Source organism: Trichechus manatus, unplaced genomic scaffold (genome assembly GCF_000243295.1).
Source record: "Trichechus manatus latirostris isolate Lorelei unplaced genomic scaffold, TriManLat1.0 scaffold00045, whole genome shotgun sequence".
Classification (NCBI taxonomy): Eukaryota; Metazoa; Chordata; class Mammalia; order Sirenia; family Trichechidae; genus Trichechus; species Trichechus manatus.
Genome location: NW_004443981.1, coordinates 17,673,960 through 17,693,119, shown reverse-complemented (window position 1 = coordinate 17,693,119; position 19,160 = coordinate 17,673,960). Strand labels below are relative to the sequence as shown.

The window sequence follows — 19,160 nt, the reverse complement described above, 5'->3', positions numbered from 1 at the left end:
AGGAGTGATGGGTGTGTGGGGTGCGTGCCCCTGGCCTCTCAGTGTGAGCGCTGTGAGGAGTGATGGGTGTGTGGGGTGCGTGCCCCTGGCCTCTCGGTGTGAGCGCTGTGAGGAGTGATGGGTGTGTGGGGTGTGTGCCCCTGGCCTCTCGGTGTGAGCGCTGTGTGTCCTGGCAAAGAGGAAGCAGCGAGAAAGCAGGGCAGAGAGGACACCAGCAGCAGGAAGTCCTGCAAGGACTCAGTGCTCCATCCGGGGCACCTAGCCCCACAGGATGGGGGAGCAGGGTGACCCCAACCCCTGTCCTCCCACTTCGTGCCAAATTCAGCCTGGAGGGAGAAGGTAGCTGGGGACTGGAGAAGCAGGAAAGACCCTTCCTTTTTCAGTTTACATATAAACAGGAAGAGAAGCAGAGAAGCCCTTCCAACAGTCTTGTCCACCGGCCCAGGCCTGCTTCGCCCAACTAAGAGCTGCTGGAGAACAGACCTGGCCTCCAGCCTACACCTCCACCGTCACCTCTGTTTCAATCTTACATGCTTAGGTTGAAGAACTGCCGTGACAAACCTGGGTTAGGTCTCTAGAACCAGCCACCTGTGTTGGTGAAACTCTTTCTCACACTGCAAAGGAATGCTGAAAACCCCTCACTGTGGGAGATTTGCTGCTGACTGGGAGAGCTGCCTCGGCCTCTGAAGGTCCAGTCAGCTGCGGTGACCACGCGTGCACGCACGCACGCACACACTCCCTCTCCCTCCAGCTGGGTGATCTGACTTGGGAGGACTGTAACCAAGTAAACACAGGTCATGTAGTGAAACCTGCAGGCTCCGCCTGCCACCACCCACCAGGGGCTCCTTAAATAGCGAGCACATTCCATAGGAGACAAAATGTGTCCTCGTAGGAGCACGTAGATGACCCAGAGAGTCTGCAATTTCCTTTAGGAGGGATCACGATGTTTTCAGGAAAAAATCAATGGATGAAGTCAGGCAAATAACTAATGCAGATACTATCCCCCAGCCCGCGGGGCAGTGCCGATAGCAGAGGCCACGCTGTGGTGCCCAGGGGCCGGCTGGGGTCTTGCCCCATCCTTCCCACTCGATGTGCTGGGGAGCCCCAGACGCACCGCGCCCCAGGACGAGCTGTGGGGATGCGGAGGTGAAGCACTTACTCGATGGCGGAGCACAGGGCGCAGGCCACGGTGCTGCAGCTCCAGCAGGTGCGCACACACCGCCCACACAGGGGGCGCTCGCACCGGCCGCAGGCTGCCTTCCCGTCCGCACTGCGGACACACGAGGAGCAGGCCCTGGGCGCTGCCTCCGACGGGTCTGCAAGGAAGAAACACCACACTCTGTTGGCCGACAGGATGGCGCCGCCTCCCCGCACAGCCAGCCGTGGATTCTACACGGGAGCCTTTCGTGCTGCGTCACTTCCCACGGTCAGGGACACCATGGTGTGACCACCTGAGGCAGTGGCTCTGTCCTGGGGCGGGGGGGGGGGCGTGCACTCCACGTCTACCTTCGCGTCTCCACCGGACCCTCCCGACACCCCTGGAGCTAAGTACAGCACACAAGAGCCATCTCACAGGCGAGATCCACGCCGTGCCCGAGGCCCCAGCCTGCTGTGCCAAGCAGGATGATGGCGCTGACCTGGCCCAGGGGTGCTCAGGGGCCTCTCTGCTCCCTTCTGGCCTGAGAGAAGCTGTGTCACAACTTCCAGATCTGGGCATCTACTGAGAACTTCTGGTTACAGGTGCCCAGCACTGCCCAACCTGCCAGATCCCTGCTCATCTGGGCAGGAGGCCCTAGTGGAGAGCCCCAGGCACAGCCTCACGGCTGGAGAAGAGCTCTGTCCTGCTGCGGCTGCACTCACCAGCCCCCGAGGCCTGGACGCAGCTTCTTAGCAGGCGGCCGCCCGGCCCGATCAGCATCTGCCCGCTGGTGAGCCCTGGGACACCCGTGGGGCTGGGCTTCGGGGACTCGGGCAGGTGGACGAGGGTGCAGTCCTCTGGCGAGGCTTCATCGCACATGGGGTCCATGCAGGCCTGGGCCCCGCGGAACAGGAGCTGCCTGGTCCTCTCTGCAGAAGACACAGGGTTTCTGCGCTGATGCCATCAGTCTACAAAGCCCTTTGAGCCCCACGAGGACCCCTCCAGCAGGCAGGGTGAGGCTCTTTGTGCCCTGTCATCTGTAACCCCAGCGTCTGCCATGTCCTAGCGAGCTGGGTCCTCCCCTCCCTTCCGTGCCTGGGCTCAGCCGCCATCTCCTGCAGGAAGGTTCCGGACCCTGCACCCACACCCGGGACAGCACCCCTCCCATCACTGCTCAATTCCCACAGTGGCTCTTGGCACACAGCTGGCCACACCTACGGGCTGTGTGCCCCTGCCCCCTCCTCCCTTGAGCAGCTCGGCAGACAGCACACGGTAAGCCTGCCGTGGAGAGGAGATCACAAGAACAAGCTCCCCACCAAGCAGCAGCCCTTGGGCTCCGGGTGGGCCAAGCCCCGGCCAGTGCGCCTGCACCTGCAGCAGAGCGGGAGCCAAAGCCTGCGGCAATGGGCCCCGACAAAGACCGCCACCCCCTCCTGCCCTTTGTGGGCGCGGGCCCCTGCCCAGGAGCTGATGCGGTTCCCCAGCACCTAAACCCTGCCTCCCTACGTGGCTACAGAGTCCCCAGGGGAGAGGTCGCAGGTCCAATGTCGCTCCGGTTCCTCACCTCACCAACAGCCAGGCGGGGGCCCAGTTACCGAGGAGCTGATGGCCCACAGGGCACCGACAGCCCAGCCACACCCAGCCCCTACCACTTATAAAATAGCCACCATGATGGGAAAGGGAGTCACGGGGTGAGGCCAATCCTGCCTTGAGGGGTTTGGAGTTGGTTACACATGAGTTCAGACCTGCGTCCTGCACTTAGTTACAAGCGCCTAGGGACACGCCCCTCCCTGCTGGCCCCTGAGGGACAGGCCCCTGCCACTCCAGGACAGGGTGGTCAGGGGAGCAGTAAAGGGCTGACTAAGTCTCCTTTCTTTGGAATCCTCCTCTTTGCATGCACAGTCTGAAGTGCTTGAACATCTTTAGATTTAGGGGCACACACGTGGTTGTCTACTAGCTGCATAGCCTCGGAACGCTTTTGAGTTTGCAATCCTAGTGTAGGAGGGGAGGAAAAGCAGAGCAGCTGCTGGTGCTGGGGAAGGACCAGCAAGAGGAAAAGAACTGGCTGCCGGAGCCTCCAGGAGAGGAGCCTTTCCTGAGGCCGGGAGCCCTCCCAGACCGCTAAAGCACAAGCGGCCCCTCCGTTACAGACGCCCGGTGCGCCAGCCAGAAAGGAAAGGGAAGTTCCACTTGGTACTTGCGCCACGGTATTAATCACCGCAGTGGGATGAGATGGTCAACACCGAGCACACCCCAAATCCTCTGACAGCTCGCTATCCCTACGTCCCACCCTGACCTGGGCGTTCCTGCCACGCTGAACCCGTGGCTATCTGACATTGTTGCGCTCTCCCCTTCGGGGCCTTCCCGGCCTTCGCTGTTCCCTCTGTCACAACCCCCTTCCTCCCCGTCTGCCTGGCTCTCACCTGCTCAGCCTGCAGGAGCGGGCTTAGACGCTGCGCCCCAGGAGCCCTCCCCCGAAGTGTCCCCCCCACTCCCCACCGCTCCCAGGGCCGCTGCGCGGGTGACGGGCTCGTGCGAAAAGGTCGGACGGCGGGCGGGCCGTGTTCCTGCAGGTGGATGGACAACCGCCTCCCACTCACGGACCCCACGCCCGGCGACCGGCGGTCCCGGGGTGCACTCTCCTGCGGCCTCCGGGCCCTGGGCCTTCAGGGGCCACCCGCCCACAGCGAACGGGGAAGGCTCTGCAGCGGCCCGGCCCAGCCCTCCGCCTCGGCTCACCGAAGACCTCCCGGGAGTGGCGCTCGCCGCACACGCCGCGGCTCAGCTCCTTCGGGCCCACGCGGACCTTGAGCTGCAGCGGGGCTGCGTCCCCGAAGGGGCAGCCCCGCTTGGGCATGTCCGCGGCCGGGAAACTCTGCCCGGCCGGCGCGCGCCTCGCTGCTCATCCGCGACGTCACAGCCGCGCGCCAATCCCGGGCCGAGGGCGGGGACGCGGCTAGTGCGCAGTGCGGCGCACGATAGGCCGAAGGGAGGGCAGGGGGCGGGACTCGTGCGGCGGTGGGCGGGAGTCAGCAGCGCGGGAAAGGCCAGGGGCGAGGTCGAGGGGCGGGGCGGGTTTGCCGTGGGGCAGGATAGGCTGTAGTGAGGTCGGGGGCGGGACGAGTGCGCGGCGCGGCGCGGCGCGGCGCGGGATAGGCAGGGGGCGAGGTCAGGGGCGGGTCGGGTGCGCCGGGGGCGGGACTTGTGTAAACGCAGTGCGGGATAGGCCTGGGCGCGGTCGACGAGACGCCTTCACGGCGCTGCGCGGGATAGGCCGAGGGAGAGGTCAAGGGGCGGGACTCAGAGGCACGGGAAGGGTTTGGTGTTTGAGCTTTGTTTTCTTCTTTTTTGGTCTTTTACAATCTTGAATACTGGTTATATTTCCTTGCTGAAATTACTAAAGTTTGAAGATAATTCATCTTTCTCTAATTTTAATTTTGAAAAGCTCCAAGCAGTACCAAAGTAGAGTTACGTAGGACCGCCGCCCGCAGGGACTCGGACCCAGGAGGCGGGCAGCCCCTTCCCCTCCTTTCCTCCCTCCCCTGGCGGTGCAGAGACGGCACTTGCCCGGAGTACGTCCGCGCCTCGATTTCTGCTCCTTTCTCTGGTGTCCTCTATTACTGTGAGAGCTGATTAGGTTCAGGGTCAACGTTGGCAGCGGACGGAAAGTTTGGAGGTGTGAGTCCACCCAGACAGCCTCGGAAGAAAGGCCTGGTGATCCACTTCCAAAAAAACCAGCCACTTAAAATCCCATGGAGCGCAGTTGTACTCTGACACACGTGGGGGTCACCATGGGTTGGAGTAAAGTCCACAGCAACTGGTTTTACAGTTTTTTTTTTTTTTTAAATATTGTATGGTGTTTTAGGTGAAAGTTAACACAGCAAATTACGTTCCCTTTTAGCAATTTTTATACAAGTTGTTCTGTGCCCTTGGTTACAGTTCTACAATGTGTCAGCATTCTCATTATGGCCATTCTGTTTGTTCTGTTTCCGTTGATGCAGCTTCCTTCCTTGGCTTCTCATCTTTGCTTTTGGGGAACTGTTGACTGTTTGGTCTCATATAGTTAATTGTTTAAGGCAGGACATTACTCACGGGTGATAGTGTTAATTTGATAAGCCAATCTGTTATTTGGCTAAGTATGACCTTGAGTATATCCCACCTGAATTTAGAGACCATCTGAAGAATAGATTTGATGCATTGAACACTAATGACCAAAGACCAGACGAGTTGTGGAATGACATCAAGGACATCATACATGAAGAAAGCAAGATGTCATTAAAAAGACAGGAAAGAACGACAAGACCAAAATGGATGTCAGAAGAGACTCTGAAACTTGCTCTTAAATGTAGAGTAGCTAAAGTGAATGGAAGAAATGATGAAGTAGAAGAGCTGAACAGAAGATTTCAAAGGGAGCTTGAGAAGTCAAACCAAAACATGAAACCAAACCCATTGCCATCCAGTCGATTCCGACTCATAGCGACCCTATAGGGCAGAGTAGAACTGCTCCATAGGGTTTCCAGGGACTTCCTGGTGGATCCTTTTGGTTAGCAGCCATAGCTCTTAACTACTATGCCACCAGGGTTTCCCGAGAAGACAAAGTAAAGTATTATAATAACGTGCAAAGACCTGGAGTTAGAAAACCAAAAGGGAAGAACACACTCAGCATTTGTCAAGCTGAAAGAACTGAAGAAAAAAATTCAAGCCTCGAGCTGTAATATTGAAGGAGTCTATGGGGAAAATATTAAATGATGCAGGAAGCATCAAAAGAAGGTGGAAAGAATACACGGAGTTACTGTACCAAAAAGAATTGGTTGATGTTCAGCCATTTCAGGAGGTAGCATATGATCAGGAACTGATGGTACTGAAGGAAGAAGTCCAGGCTGCACTGAAGGCGTTGGCGAAAAACAAGGCTTCAGGAATTGATGGAATACCAATTGAGATGTTTCAACGAACGGATGCAGCGCTGGAAGTGCTCACTCGTCTATGCCAAGAAATTTGGAAGACAGCTACCTGGCCAACTGACTGGAAGGGATCCATACTTGTGCCAATTCTAAAGAAAGGTGACCCAACAGAATGCAGAAATTATCGTTAATATCACACACAAGTAAAATTTTGCCGAAGATCATTCAAAAATGGTTGCAGCAGTCCATCAACAGGGAACTGCCAGAAATTCAAGCCAGATTCGGAAGAGGATGTGGAACTAGGGATATCATTGCTGATATCAGATGGATCTTGGCTGAAAGCAGGGAATACCAGAGAGATGTTTACCTGTGTTTTATTAACTATGCAAAGGCATTAGACTGTGTGGATTGTAACAAATTATGGACAACATTGCAAAGAATGGGAATTCCCGAACACTTAATTGTGCTCATGAGGAGCCTGTACATAGACCAAGAGGCAGTCATTGGAATAGAACAAGGGGATACTGCGTGGTTTAAAGTCAGGAAAGGTGTGCGTCAGGGTTGTATCCTTTCACCATACCTACTCAATCTGTATGCTGAGCAAATAATCTGAGAAGCTAGACTATATGAAAAAGAATGTGGCATCAGGATTGGAGGAAGACTCATTAACAACCTGCATTATGCAGACGGCACTTGCTTGCTGAAGGTGAAGAGGACTTGAAGCACTTATTGATGAAGATAAAGACCACAGCCTTCAGTATGGGTTATGCCTCAACATAAAGAAGACAAAAATCCTCACAGCTGGACCAATAAGCAACATCATGATAAACAGAGAAAAGATTGAAGTTGTCAAGGATTTCATTTTACTTGGATCCACAATCAACAGCCATGGAAGCAGCAATCAAGAAATCAAACGATACATTGCATTGGGCAACTCTGCTGCAAAAGACCTCTTTAAAGTGTTGAAAAGCAAAGATGTCACTTTGAGGACTAAGGTGCGCCTGACCCAAGCCATGGTGTTTTCAATCGCCTCATATGCATGAGAAAGCTGGACAATGAATAAGGAAGACCGAAGAAGAACTGACGCCTTTGAATTATGTTGTTGGTGAAGAATATTGACTATACCATGGACTGTCTTGAAAGTTCAGCCAGGATGCACCTTAGAAGCAAGGATGGCGAGACTCCGTCTCACATACTTTGGACATGTTATCAGGAGGGATCAGTCCCTGGAGAAGGACATCACGCTTGGTAAAGTAGAGGGTCAGCAAAAAAGAGGAAGACCCTCGACGAGATGGATTGACACAGTGGCTGCAGCAATGGGCTCAAGCGTACAAATGATTATGAAGATGGTGCAGGACCGAGCGGTGTTTTGTTCTGTTGTACATGGGGTCTCTATGAGTCAGAACTGACTCGATGGCACCTAACAACAACATTATTTGGTTGAAAGGTGACCTGCAGAAATAGCTTTAGTTCCAAGTTCAAAGGGTGTCTTAGGGCGATAGTCTCAGGAGTTACTCTAGTCTCTATAGGTCCAGTAGTTCTGACCTTTTTTAGGAATTTGAGTTTTGTTTTAGATTTTTCTCCTATTCTATCCAGGACCTTCTATTGTGTCCCTGGTCAGAACAGTTGGTAGTGGTAGCCAGGCACCATCTAGTTCTGGTCTCAGGTTAGAAGAGGTTTGTGTTACGGGCGTTTTTTGGCGTGGGTGTAAGTATCTTTGGAGTTCCTGGGGGGGCGCAAACGGTTCAATGCACAGCTATGAACGGAAAGGTTGGCCGTTCAAATACACCCAGAGGCACCTTGGAAGAAAGGCCTGGTGATCTACTTCCAAAAGGTCCCAGTCTTGAAAACCCTGGAGTGCAGTTCTACTCTGAAACACATGGGTCGCCATGAGTCAGAACCCGCTTGGCCGAAACTGGTTGGTTGCTTGTCCTGCTCTCAGTGGGGTCGTGTGCTGACGGCCTATCAATCTTCCTTCCACTGATGCCTGCTGCCCGTGTCTTGTCATTTCATTACGGATCTCCTAAGTCTGTCGTTCCTTCCACGTTTATTCGCTGAAATTCCGCGGTGAATGAGAACTTCCCCTAGTTGCTGGCATGCAGTTCATGCAGGGAAATGCAGGCCAGCAGGCTAAAGGCTTACTTGTTATGGGTGCCAGTGCTCAGAGAGAGGAGTCGGTGCCTGGTTACTTCCAGCCGTACATAATAAGCTCCTCTCTCTCTCTCTCTGTATCAAGGGTTTTTACATATTCAGTGTGTTTCAATCCATTTCAATCATGATTCTGACTTATTTTAAATGTGAATTAGAAACAATTCATGGCTTTTCAAATAATAACAGCCTTTGCACTCGCTTGCATTCTAAAATGCTCTTGTGAACAGGGAAGGGGGCGTGGTCGCAGCCCGCTCCCTGGAATTGCACACAGCCCGCAGCCCCAGCCCCGAGGAAGGTGTGGGGGAGGAGGGGACACATCATGCCATGTGGCCAGCACGCGGCCTTGGGAGAGAGAGGGCAGGACAGCCGTGTATGCACTAAAGCTCTAGCTTGTTTTCTAGTTTTTTGACTCATCTTACCTAATTACCTTCCCTGTTTATTGTTTTAAGCATTAAAAAACATTTTAAATATACATTTTAAGCTGATGCACTTTGAAAAGTGGTATGCAAATAAATTAGTAATTTCACTGTCAGATGGCCCCCAGGCATCGTGCTGAGGAGCAGGAAGGCTGTGATGTGCCTCCTGGAGAACATACACGTGTTGGATGAACTTCGTTCAGGCGTGAGTTACAGTGCTATCGGCCGTGAGTTCGGTGTCAATGAGTCAACAGTGCATATTAAATAGGATGTCTTTAAATAGAAACATCCATAAAACAAGGTTGTGTGCTGACGAAAATGTTGTGACCAGAGGCTCGCAGGAACCTAACCCTGTACCCGCCTGGAGCAGTGGTTTGGATCAACAGCTGCCTGCAAGTCGACTCCGACTCATGGCCATAGGGACGACAGAACAAAACGCTGCCTGGTCCCGCGTCACCTGCATGTTCCAGTCCACCATTGTGGCTACCGTGTCAATCCGTCTCACTGAGGGTCTTCCTCCCCCTCGCTGGCCTTCTACCTCACCAAACATGACGTCCTCCTCCAGCGATTGATCCCTCCTGATGACGTGTCCAAAGCAAGTGAGCCAGACAACGTTCTCTTGTGACCCATAGGGTTTTCACTGGCTGATTTTCAGAAGTAGATTGCCAGGTCTTTCTTCCTAGTCTGTCTTAGTCTGGATGCTTCTGCTGAAACCTGTCCACCATGGGTGACCCTGCTGGTATTTGAAATACCGGGGTCATAGCTTCCAGCATCACAGCAACACTCAAGCCACCTCAGTACAGCACACTGACACGGGGGTGGGGAGGTGGGGAGGATTTGGAAGCTACTATTAAATATCAAAGGAGCCCTGCTGGTGCAGTGGTTAAGTTCTTGGTTGCTAACTGAAAGGTCAGTGGTTCGAAACCACCAGCCGCTCCTCGGGGGAAAGATGTGGCTTTCTGTAAAGATTACAGCTTTGGAAACCCGATGGGACGGTTCTACTCTGTCCTCACACAGGGTTGCTACGAGCCGGAATTGACCATGCGGCGATGGGTATGGGATTAAATATTGATTTGAAAACACTTTTGCAGCTTTCTAATGAAGTGGTAGGTTAAACTTGCCAAGCCAAGCTCGTTACTTTTTCCACAGAATGAAGTTATTTCCTTAGAAAGTGTCCCCTCTCATTCTCTTTCCCCAGAACCATCCGGTGAGGAGAAACGCCGTGTTCCCAGGGGGGTGTGAGGATCACTACGGGGGTGGCATTGGTGGGAGGGTGGTGGCCTTCTTGCCTGTCCTCTCTTCTTCACGGGCTCACCGCTGCCTTGGGGCTGACCGAGACGGCCTTCACATCCCCCTGAGCTTGGCTGCACTCTGGACAGGCTCCGTCATGCCCAGGCCCCTGGCCCTCTCCTCTCCCCCAGCCCTAACCTTATCCAGGTGCCTAACCATGGAGCCCCTTACCTCTGTCTCCTCAGCCCTTACAGGATCCTGGTGGCCTAATCACATGCTGTGGGCTAAATGGTGTCCCCCACCCGCCTGAATATGTTCTGGAATCCTAACCTCTAAACCTGTGCATATAATCCTGTTTGGAAATAGTTGTTTCTTTGCTTTTTTAATTGCACCTGAGTAGGGTGAGTTCTAAGGAGCCCGGGTGGCACGGTGGTGAAGCACTAAGAGGTTGGCGGTTTGAACCCACCCAGTGGTGCCAAGGGAGAAAGGCCTGGCGGCCTGCTTCCATGAGGATTACAGCCAGTAGAACCCTAGGGAGGCAGCTCTGCTCTGTCACATGGGGTCCATATGAGTCAGAGTCGACTCAACAGCACATTTCAACAATGACAGCAGGCTGGGTTCTGAACCTAATCCCTTCTGAGTTAGAAAAAGCGCAGATTAGACACACACCCGCATGGGGAAGGCGGTGGCCGCGTGAGGATCGTCTTCAAGCCAGGAGCCAAGGAACCCGCGGGGCTACCGACAAGGAAGGGATGGACATGGCTGGGACCCTGATTTGGGCTTCTAGCCTCCAGGACTGTGAGGAAGTAGATTTCTGTTCATTAAAGCCGCCCACTTGTGATACTTGTCTTACAGCAGTCCCAGGAACTAAGACATCACAGAAAACAAAACATTTGGAGTCAAATTGCAAACTCAGTAACCCACTCACCCAGCCCACCAGTAGCCCCCCAACATCTCTCATTATGGAGTCCTTGGGTAGCACAAATGGCTAAGCACTCGGCTGTTGACCAAAATGTTGGAGGTTTGAGTTCACCCAGAGGTATGTCGGAAGAAAGACCTGGCGATCTACTTCTGAAAAACCAGCCATTGAGAACGCTATGGAGCACAGTTCTGCTCTGACACACACGGGGGCGCGGTGAGTCGGGGTCGACTCCACAGCTATAGGTTTCAGCGTCTTTCAGTAACTTGCCACTAGTCCACCCCAGCCCTTAAAACCCTGCTGCCTTTTGTTTTAGTGGAGGTGAGCTCAGACTTAGTTCTGGTCCCACTCTTCTTTTGCAATAGTATCTGTTGAATTAAGTCACTTTGCCTGTTTAACGACGGTACAATTTTTTTCTTTGACAGACACTCTGTTTTTCTGCCTCTTGCTATGTTCTAAACCAAATCTGTTGCAGTGGAGTTGATTCCGACTCATTGCAACCTCGTGTGTTACAGAATAGAACTGTACTCCATAGGGTTTTCTTGGCTGTAATCTTTATGGTAGCAGATCACCAGGCCTTTCTTCCATGGCACTGCTGAGTGGGTTTGAACCACCAACGTTTAGGTTAGTAGTTAAGCACAAACCGTCTGCCCCATCCAGGGACTTCTTGCTATATTAGGTGAAGAAATCCTCTCAGAGAACTCAGAGGACAGTTTCTGCTGGTGCAGTGCAGTGAATGACTTAATATGGCCCTGCTAGCCACAGTCTTTGTGACTCCTACCAAATGACTGGGTGGGACTATGCAAATGAGGTGCATGTGGCCCACCAAGGGGATTGGATAGCTTGCTAATAATGTAAATAAGGTGCGTGACACCCTTGTGGGTGTAGGACCATGCAAATAAGGTGTATGAAGCCCTATTGAGGGGACTGGTCAGTTTCACCATCCTGCTAGGGTTAAAGGGAGACATGGGGTGAGAGTGCTGAGCGCCTTCAGGCCAAGGCTTACTGGCAGAGTGGGGTGTCTTCAGGCATTATCAGCAGAGCTAAAAGAGCTTTGTAACACTTGCCCAAGCAGGGCAGAGCCAGAGAGAGGTCTGGCTGCGGCACATCTGAGAAGAAGCCGTCCTCATCAAAGAGCTGTATCCGGAGTCGTTTCTGATCCTGAGCCCGAGTTGTACCCTGTCACTTCCCTAATAAACCCCATAACTGTAAGCACAGTCCGTGGGTTCTGTGAGACGTTGCAGCGAATTACTGAACCCAAAGACGGGAGGGAGTGCACTGAGGGGTGGGGAGTAGTTGGTGTTAGAGATGATGGATGGGAAGCAGTTTGGAGAAGTGGACATCTGGGGCATCTTTAACCTCCACCTTGTAGGAACCAGCTTTGTGCTGATCCTTATAAAAGAAATTATTCATTTAGCTGGGCTTCCCACTCTGCCCTCGGATAGTTGCACTGGTCAGTGGTCGGAAGGCCCGAGACGGACACATTACCTGTGGGCTCGGGGAGGGTGAAGCTGTTTCATAACTTGTCCTGCTTTCTTCCGAATCACTGAACCCTGCCCTGGAACTGTTTGCAGAGTGTGCTAGCACGCATGCTCACAGGTGACTCAGAACTGAGTCTGCCAACCCGATCCCTGTCACATGAGTCAGCTTCTCCACAGGGGTTGGGGCGAGCCAGCCAGCCAGAGGGCTGCAGAAACTTCTACAGCCGGGGTGGGGGGGTGGAGGGCAGGGGAGCAAGCCAGCCGGCACGCAGCCACCTGAAAACAACGGACATTCTCTAGCGCTGGGACGTCTGGATTTAACCCTGCAGATTCTAGGTCATTCCATGTAGTTCTCTCCTGTCTGGAACGATACTGAAAGGGCAGTTATTGTTTTCTTAATTTTTACCCCAAACTCTGAAAGTTGTAGAAAGAACCTTCACAGGGCTTGGAATTCCAGCTGTGTGAATTTTCTGTGACCGTCCTAACAAAACACCACAAACTGGGTGGCTTATAGGAACAGAAATGTTTTGTCTCCTGTTCTGAAGGCTAGAAGTCAGAATCCGGGTGTCGACGGGCCACGTTCTCTCTCTGTCTGTCTTAGGGGACGACCCTTCCCTGTCTCTGTCTGTCCCAGGGGATGACCCTTCCCTGTCTCTGCCTGTCCTAGAGGATGACCCTTCCTTGTCTCTGTCTGTCCCAGGGGACGACCCTTCCTTGTCTCTTCAGCATCTGCAGCCCTGTGCGTTTCTGGGCTTGCAGATGTATCTTCATACGGCATCTTCCTCCTTCTTTGCTTGTATAAGAACCACCCCCCTCTGACATGCCCCCACGCCATCGGTCAGCCTTTCCTATGTGGCAGCTTTTGCATATTGCTGTGATGACGGAAGCTGTACTGCTAGGATCCCAAATACCAGCAGGGTCACCCATGGTGGACGGGTTTCAGCGGAGCTTCCAGACCAAGATAGACTAGGAAGAAAGGCCTGGCAATCTACTTCTGAAAATCAGCCAATGAAAATCCTATGGCTCACCACCCAACATTGTCCAATACAGTGCTGGAAGACGAGTCCCCCAGGTTGGAAGGCACTCAAAACGCACGCTAGCCACAACAATGGGCTCAGACACACCAACGATCACGGAGACGGCACAGGACCGGGCAGTATTTCGTTCTGCTATCAACGGGGTCGCCATGAGCTGGAGCTGACCTGACAGCAGCTAACAGTCCCGCCACTCTGGTGTGCCCTCCTGGAAGCCTATCTGATAGCATCTTCCACACAAGCTCAGGGTCACAGGCACTGGGGCTAGGACTTCAGCGTGTCTTCTCCAGCATAGCAATCCAACCCATACCAAGCACATGCGACAGTGGGCTCCACAGCTCCGGGCAGCTAGGAAGTGGTTCTTCCATCACGTGAGACTCAGACGGACCACGACAAAGTCTCCAGATGAGGTGACGAGGGGCTGCCAGTCACGGAGGCAGGTGTTTGTGGACCAATGAGGCCTGCCTAGGTAACTGCTCTAGGGCGTGATTCGTCCGGGAATTGAGTTTTTAACAACATTTTTTATGCGCTTGGTCTGTCTTGCACTGGTTTGTTCCATTTTGCTTTCTATGAGAAAGATGGCGTTGCCTGTGTCACCTGGGCTGCTACCGCGGTGAAGTGTCGCCTTCTAATGTTTCAAAGCAACAAAGACAAACTCAAAACAAGACACAGTGGCTGCCATGTCTCTGTGACTGTTGGACGTATTTATTACCAAACGCCCCAAAGGGGCATAAATCACCCAACAATGAACGTGTCGCAAGAGGCCTCTGTTACGAGCGCTTGGGCCCATTCAAAACAGTGTTTTTTAAAAATTCATACAGCGCTGGCTTTCAGATGTTCAAAATCATCACAGAAACAAATGTGGTGAGTTGAAGGCTTCGGTAGAAACATTAAAGTACAGAAAATAGCTTTCATGTTTATCTGTTTACCGCTTTGGTTTCGGCGGCCCCTAACGCAGCGGCAGCTGGTCTCCGTGGGGACGGGGACGTGGCCGTGGCCTCTTGGGACGGGCTCGGGCTTCATCTAAAACAGCTGGATCATCGACTCTCTCGATTTGCCGACACCAACCCACTTCACTGGGAAGACAGACAGAGGTTAGGAAGCATGGGAACAGCACATCCAGCAAGTAACTTTTGTTATTAAATTCTGTGGATTATGAATAGAGTAGAATAAAATAGAAATACTAAAAGTCACATTTAAAAAGAAGACTATTTTTAGAGCAGACTTAGGTGTACAAAAAATTGTGCAGAAAGTAGAGTTCCCGTACCCCCCACCCCACCTCCACCCCAGTCTCTCCTATTATCAGCCTTGGCAATGGTGAGTGGTCTGGGTGGTGCAAATGGCTAATACACTTGGCTGCCAACTGAAAGGTTAGAGGTTAGCGTCCACCCAGAGGCACCTCAGAAGAAAGGCCTGGCAATCTGCTTCTGAAGAATCAGCCATTGAAAACCCTATGGAGCCCAGTTCTACTCTGGCACCCATGAGGTCACCATGAGTTGGAGCTGACACCATAGAAAATGGTTTAGCGGTTTTGTGTGGCCAAGCCTCGCACCCAATGGGACCACTGCTGTGTGCTGGGAGGGTGGCACCTACCTGCCACCCCGACGTGGTTCTCCACAAACCGGATGTAGTTCTGGGCCTGGGCCGGGAGGTCCTCCCACTTCCTGGCCGCTGTGGTGTCTGCCTTCCACCCGGGCAGGGTTTCATATTCCACCTCCACCTTCTGAAGGATCTCCTGGTTGGCTGGGAGGGAACACACACAGGGTGGAGTGAGGGGGCCCCGACAGTCCTCTCACTGTGAACTTAGGACTCGCATGGAGGAGGGTGGCACCCTGCTGGGTCTTCTCAGCGCTGTGTCGAGTGGGTAGGACAGCAGGTCCCCTTGGGGCTGTCCTCTTTCCAGACTCGGGAGGACACGACCACCCTGACATGTGCCTGCTAAACTCTCTGCTAGAGCTTCTGCCGGTGACGCCAGCCAAGGACCCCAAGGACTCTGCTCAGAAATCCCAAGAGGGTCTCAGTTCATACTCTTGAGGATCTAGGGGCCCCACCCCTCACCCTGTCCCGAGAACATCAGCTCCCCAACGGCAGGGGCCCTGCTTGTCCAGCGACTCCACAGCTCACAGCAAGGTCACCAGTAGACGATGCTGGAATGGCCCACTGCCCGCTGCAAGGTCCACGCGGGCCTCGGGGCCCCCATCTGCCTTTGCAGGCTCCCCGAGGGCCCTGGGTGGGCCGGACCCTACTCCTCCTGAGTCTGGTGGTCCTCCCAGGCCTCCCAAGGTCAGGGGTCAGTGGACACTGCGGAGGGACACACAGAGCACTTCTGGGTCTAAACCGTGTCTTCCCCGAGGAAGGGGCAACGCGCAGTCAGCTCGCTGTGGTCAGCCATGACGCTGGCCTGAGGTCTCGGGACGCGTCCAGATGGACAGTGACGTGAGATCAAGGCTGGCAGCATTTCCTTCACGTGTCTTCAGAGAAGGAAGGCACACAGGCAGAAACCCCAGCTGGACCTTAACTAACCTACCGGGAAAGTGTGTTCTTCATAAAACAATCATTGTTCACGTTTGCACAGGGCTTTAGGCTGCCCGGAGCCCTCATGGCGCAGTGGTTAAGAGCTCGGCTGCTAACCAAAAGGTCGGCAGTTGGAATCCACCAGGCGCCCCTTGGAAACCCTGTGGGGCGGTTCTACTCTGTCCTACAGGGTCGCTAGGAGTCGGAATCGACTCGACGGTGACGAGTTTGGCCTGGTTTTCAGGCTGCTCAGGAGTCCCAGGTGGTACAAACGGTGAACACGCTTGGCTGCCAACAGAAAGCCTGGAGGTTCAAGTCCACCCAGGAGGTTCCTTGGAAGAAAGCCCTGGCAACCTACTTCCAAAAAATCAGCCGTTGAAAACCCTGTGGAGCACAGCTCTCCTCTGACACACAGACACAAGTCAGAATCAGTTCAACGGCAAGTAGGTTTTTTTTTTTTTTTTCCGGCTTTCCAAAGCCCTTCCACAACTGCTAACTCAGGAGAGCTTGCTGAACTCCAAGGAGGTGGCCTTCTACCCCGAGGCGGCCAAGCAACCCCTGGGGTCCCGGGCCAGTGGCCCAGGCTGGCCCCTCTGAGCCCATCCTACCCAAGGGGCGGCACCTGCAGCCACCCTGAGGCCTGGCCAGAGCCCGTCCGATGCCCAGGGGCCACAGCCGACCTGGTGTGGCCCTTAATGGACAAAAACACCAACAGGGGCAGGAGTTTAAACCCGCTCGGCTTGCAGGACTCGCATGGAGGAGGGCAGCACCCTGCTGGGTCTTCTCAGCCCTGTGTCGAGTGGGTAGGGACAGCAGGTCCCCTTGGGGCTGTCCTCTTTCCAGACTCGGGAGGACGCGACCACCCTGACATGTACCTGCTAAACTCTCTGCTAGAGCTTCTGCCGGTGACGCCAGCCAAGGACCCCAAGGACCCTGCTCAGAAATCCCAAGAGGGTCTCAGTTCATACTCCTGAGGATCTAGGGGCCCACAACTGTTTAATGTGCAAAGCTTCCCCCTCGTCTCTCAGAAGCCACACTTCCCCCTGGATCCAGTGCGCCTGTCCAGCAGACTGACTTCAGCCTCCTCCGAGTACCTGGGAAGTAAGGGATCCGTTTCCCGTTCAGCTTGTAGGAGACGCCAACCTTGATCTCGTCCAGCGTGTCCAGGATGTCCAGCTTGGTCAGTGCCAGCCTGGCCAGCAACCAGAGACTGGTAAGAGATCAGCAAGACCAACAACACCGCGCTCCCTCCCCGTGATTTCCACCCTCCCGTTTCCTCTCCGGAGCCCTGGTGGCACAGTGGTTAAGAGCTCAGCTGCTAAACCAAAAGGTTGGCAGTTCGAATCCACCAGCTGCTCCTTGGGGCACTTCTACTCTGTCCTATAGGGTCGCTATGAGCTGTAATTGACTTGACGACAACGGGTTTCCTCTCCTGTTTGCATGGAGTCAGATCGAGGACGCAGGAACGAGAACCAGCAACAGTCCCAGCAGTCGCTCTGGGCCCGCCCTGCATCTCCTCCGCGTATAAATGCCCCTCTGCCCTGGACGCCTGATCGAGGACCCCTGCTCCCGGTCTGCCGACCTCGCTGTGCGGGACCCAGTCTGGTGGGACACTGGCCGGCACTGGCACTGGCCTCGTCTGCGCCCGTGGAGCGCTTACGCGGTGAAGCCGTTGATCATGTGGGCGTATCTGAGGATCATCAGGTCCAGCCAGCCGCAGCGCCGCTTCCTGCCCGTGGTCACGCCCCACTCGTGGCCACGGTTCTGCAGCAGATCTCCGATCTCCTGTGTGGAGCCGGGGCAGCGTCCGTGGTCAGTGCGGGAGGAGGAAAGACGCCTGCGACCAGCCTGGCTGCCTACTTCCTCCGCAGGCGCGGCCTCTCCCGATGGGGCCGCCCCCACGCCACTGCTTCCCCACACTCCTGCGTCCATCAGCCCAGCCGGAACTGGGCAGGCCCTGTCTGACCCACTGGTGGCGCCTCTGCTTCCTGCAAGGGGCACAGGGCTGCTTCCCCAGCCCCCGAATCGCTCACGCCAAGGTAGGCGCAGAGCCAGCACATGGGGTTCGGGTTGGTGTTCTCCACTGCACCTGTCCCCGCCGCCCCCTCCCCTTAAAGCTGGCTGGAGATTGTCTGGACGTCACATCCTCACCTCCCCACTCTGCCCTCATCACACCTGCTGCTTCTCCCTGCGTTGGGACAACAGCCTCCCGTCACCTGTCACAGGGTCACAGGTGAGGGTGGGAGGAAGGCTGGCAGCCTGAGGGCTGGAGAATGTCCTTGCCAGCAGGTGGGATTATGTGACCCTAGTCCCGGCTCTAGTTCAGTGGTTACGGAAGCCTAGGTGGAGGAGCCAACCCAAAGGACAGAGACGGCCTGTCTCTTTCTGAGGCTCCCCGCATCCTGGGCTTCCAAGGACTCAATGAGCCGCACCAAGAGGGGAGCCCTGGGGGCTGTGAGGCTGCACTCAGGTTCCAACGCTGGGAGTCCAGTGTGCACAGGTGTGTATACAGACATGTACACACACATATACAAGCACACTCGCACAATGCACACGAGTGCACACACCCTACATGCACACACGGTCACCACACGCGTGTGAGAACAGACGGGTGTACATATGCGCATATGCGTGCATGCACACACACTCACACACTCACACACGCACCCACAGTCACATGGAAATGTGTCAGCCTTCTCGGTGAAGCTCACTCCACCCTGTGCCCCAGCAAAGGCTCTTTGAGAGATGGAATTGGGTTCCCAGATGGTGAAGTCAAGGCCACAGGGGCCCAAGTCTGGTTCACAGCTGATTTTGTGGCAGCGTCCCCGACGGCCCCCCACAGGGATGGACACTCACGTTGATCTGCTCTGTGGGGAAGGCGCCGATGCCCACACGTGTGGTGTACGCTTTCACCACGCCGTAGACCTCGCCGATGTTCTGTGGGGGCACCCCCAGGCCCGTGCACACCCCCCCCACGGTGCAGTTGGAAGATGTCACAAACGGGTAGGTCCCTGCAAGACAGCCCAACCGCGGGAGGCCCCTCAGCAAAGGGCAGTGGCAGCCACATCTGCACTCCCTAGACGTCCCTGCCGCGTGGGGGTGGGGGGGTCCCCACAGTCTGAGGGGCCGTCTGGGGGAATGGCCCTCACGGGGCACTGTGGGCCAGGCTGCTGCGGCTGACACAGGAGTCTGGGGTGGGGGGCCGTGGAAGGTTGCTCCCAGCTGGCAGCCCCCAGCGTCCTCAGTGCCGTGGGGAGGGGTCAGTGCCTGGGACACGTAGAAATCTGGCCTGGCACATCTGAAGTCTGTTTGAACCATCGTGGCCCGCTCGCAGCCCGCTCGTGGCCCTTGCCCTCAGTCCATCCACACCTCACCC

The 19,160-nt window shown here is 54.9% G+C and overlaps 2 protein-coding genes across 2 annotated transcripts in view; both read right to left on the bottom strand.

Annotated features, from left to right (window-relative positions):
- SIVA1 (SIVA1 apoptosis inducing factor) overlaps nt 1–4,001 on the bottom strand; it is a 5,088-nt gene extending 1,087 nt beyond the window's left edge. Inside the window, exons 1-3 of the mRNA XM_004376757.3 lie at nt 3,878–4,001; nt 1,861–2,067; nt 1,160–1,316 (exon numbers count right to left, since the gene is read on the bottom strand). Of these exons, the coding sequence (XP_004376814.1) occupies nt 1,160–1,316; nt 1,861–2,067; nt 3,878–3,995 (482 nt within the window). The 5' untranslated portion in view covers nt 3,996–4,001. The remainder of the gene's footprint in view (nt 1–1,159; nt 1,317–1,860; nt 2,068–3,877) is intronic.
- Nucleotides 4,002–14,260: 10,259 nt separating this feature from the next.
- ADSS1 (adenylosuccinate synthase 1) overlaps nt 14,261–19,160 on the bottom strand; it is a 23,359-nt gene continuing 18,459 nt past the window's right edge. Inside the window, exons 9-13 of the mRNA XM_004376756.1 lie at nt 18,641–18,795; nt 17,445–17,569; nt 16,879–16,976; nt 14,864–15,013; nt 14,261–14,346 (exon numbers count right to left, since the gene is read on the bottom strand). Coding sequence (XP_004376813.1) covers nt 14,294–14,346; nt 14,864–15,013; nt 16,879–16,976; nt 17,445–17,569; nt 18,641–18,795 — 581 coding nt within the window. The 3' untranslated portion in view covers nt 14,261–14,293. The remainder of the gene's footprint in view (nt 14,347–14,863; nt 15,014–16,878; nt 16,977–17,444; nt 17,570–18,640; nt 18,796–19,160) is intronic.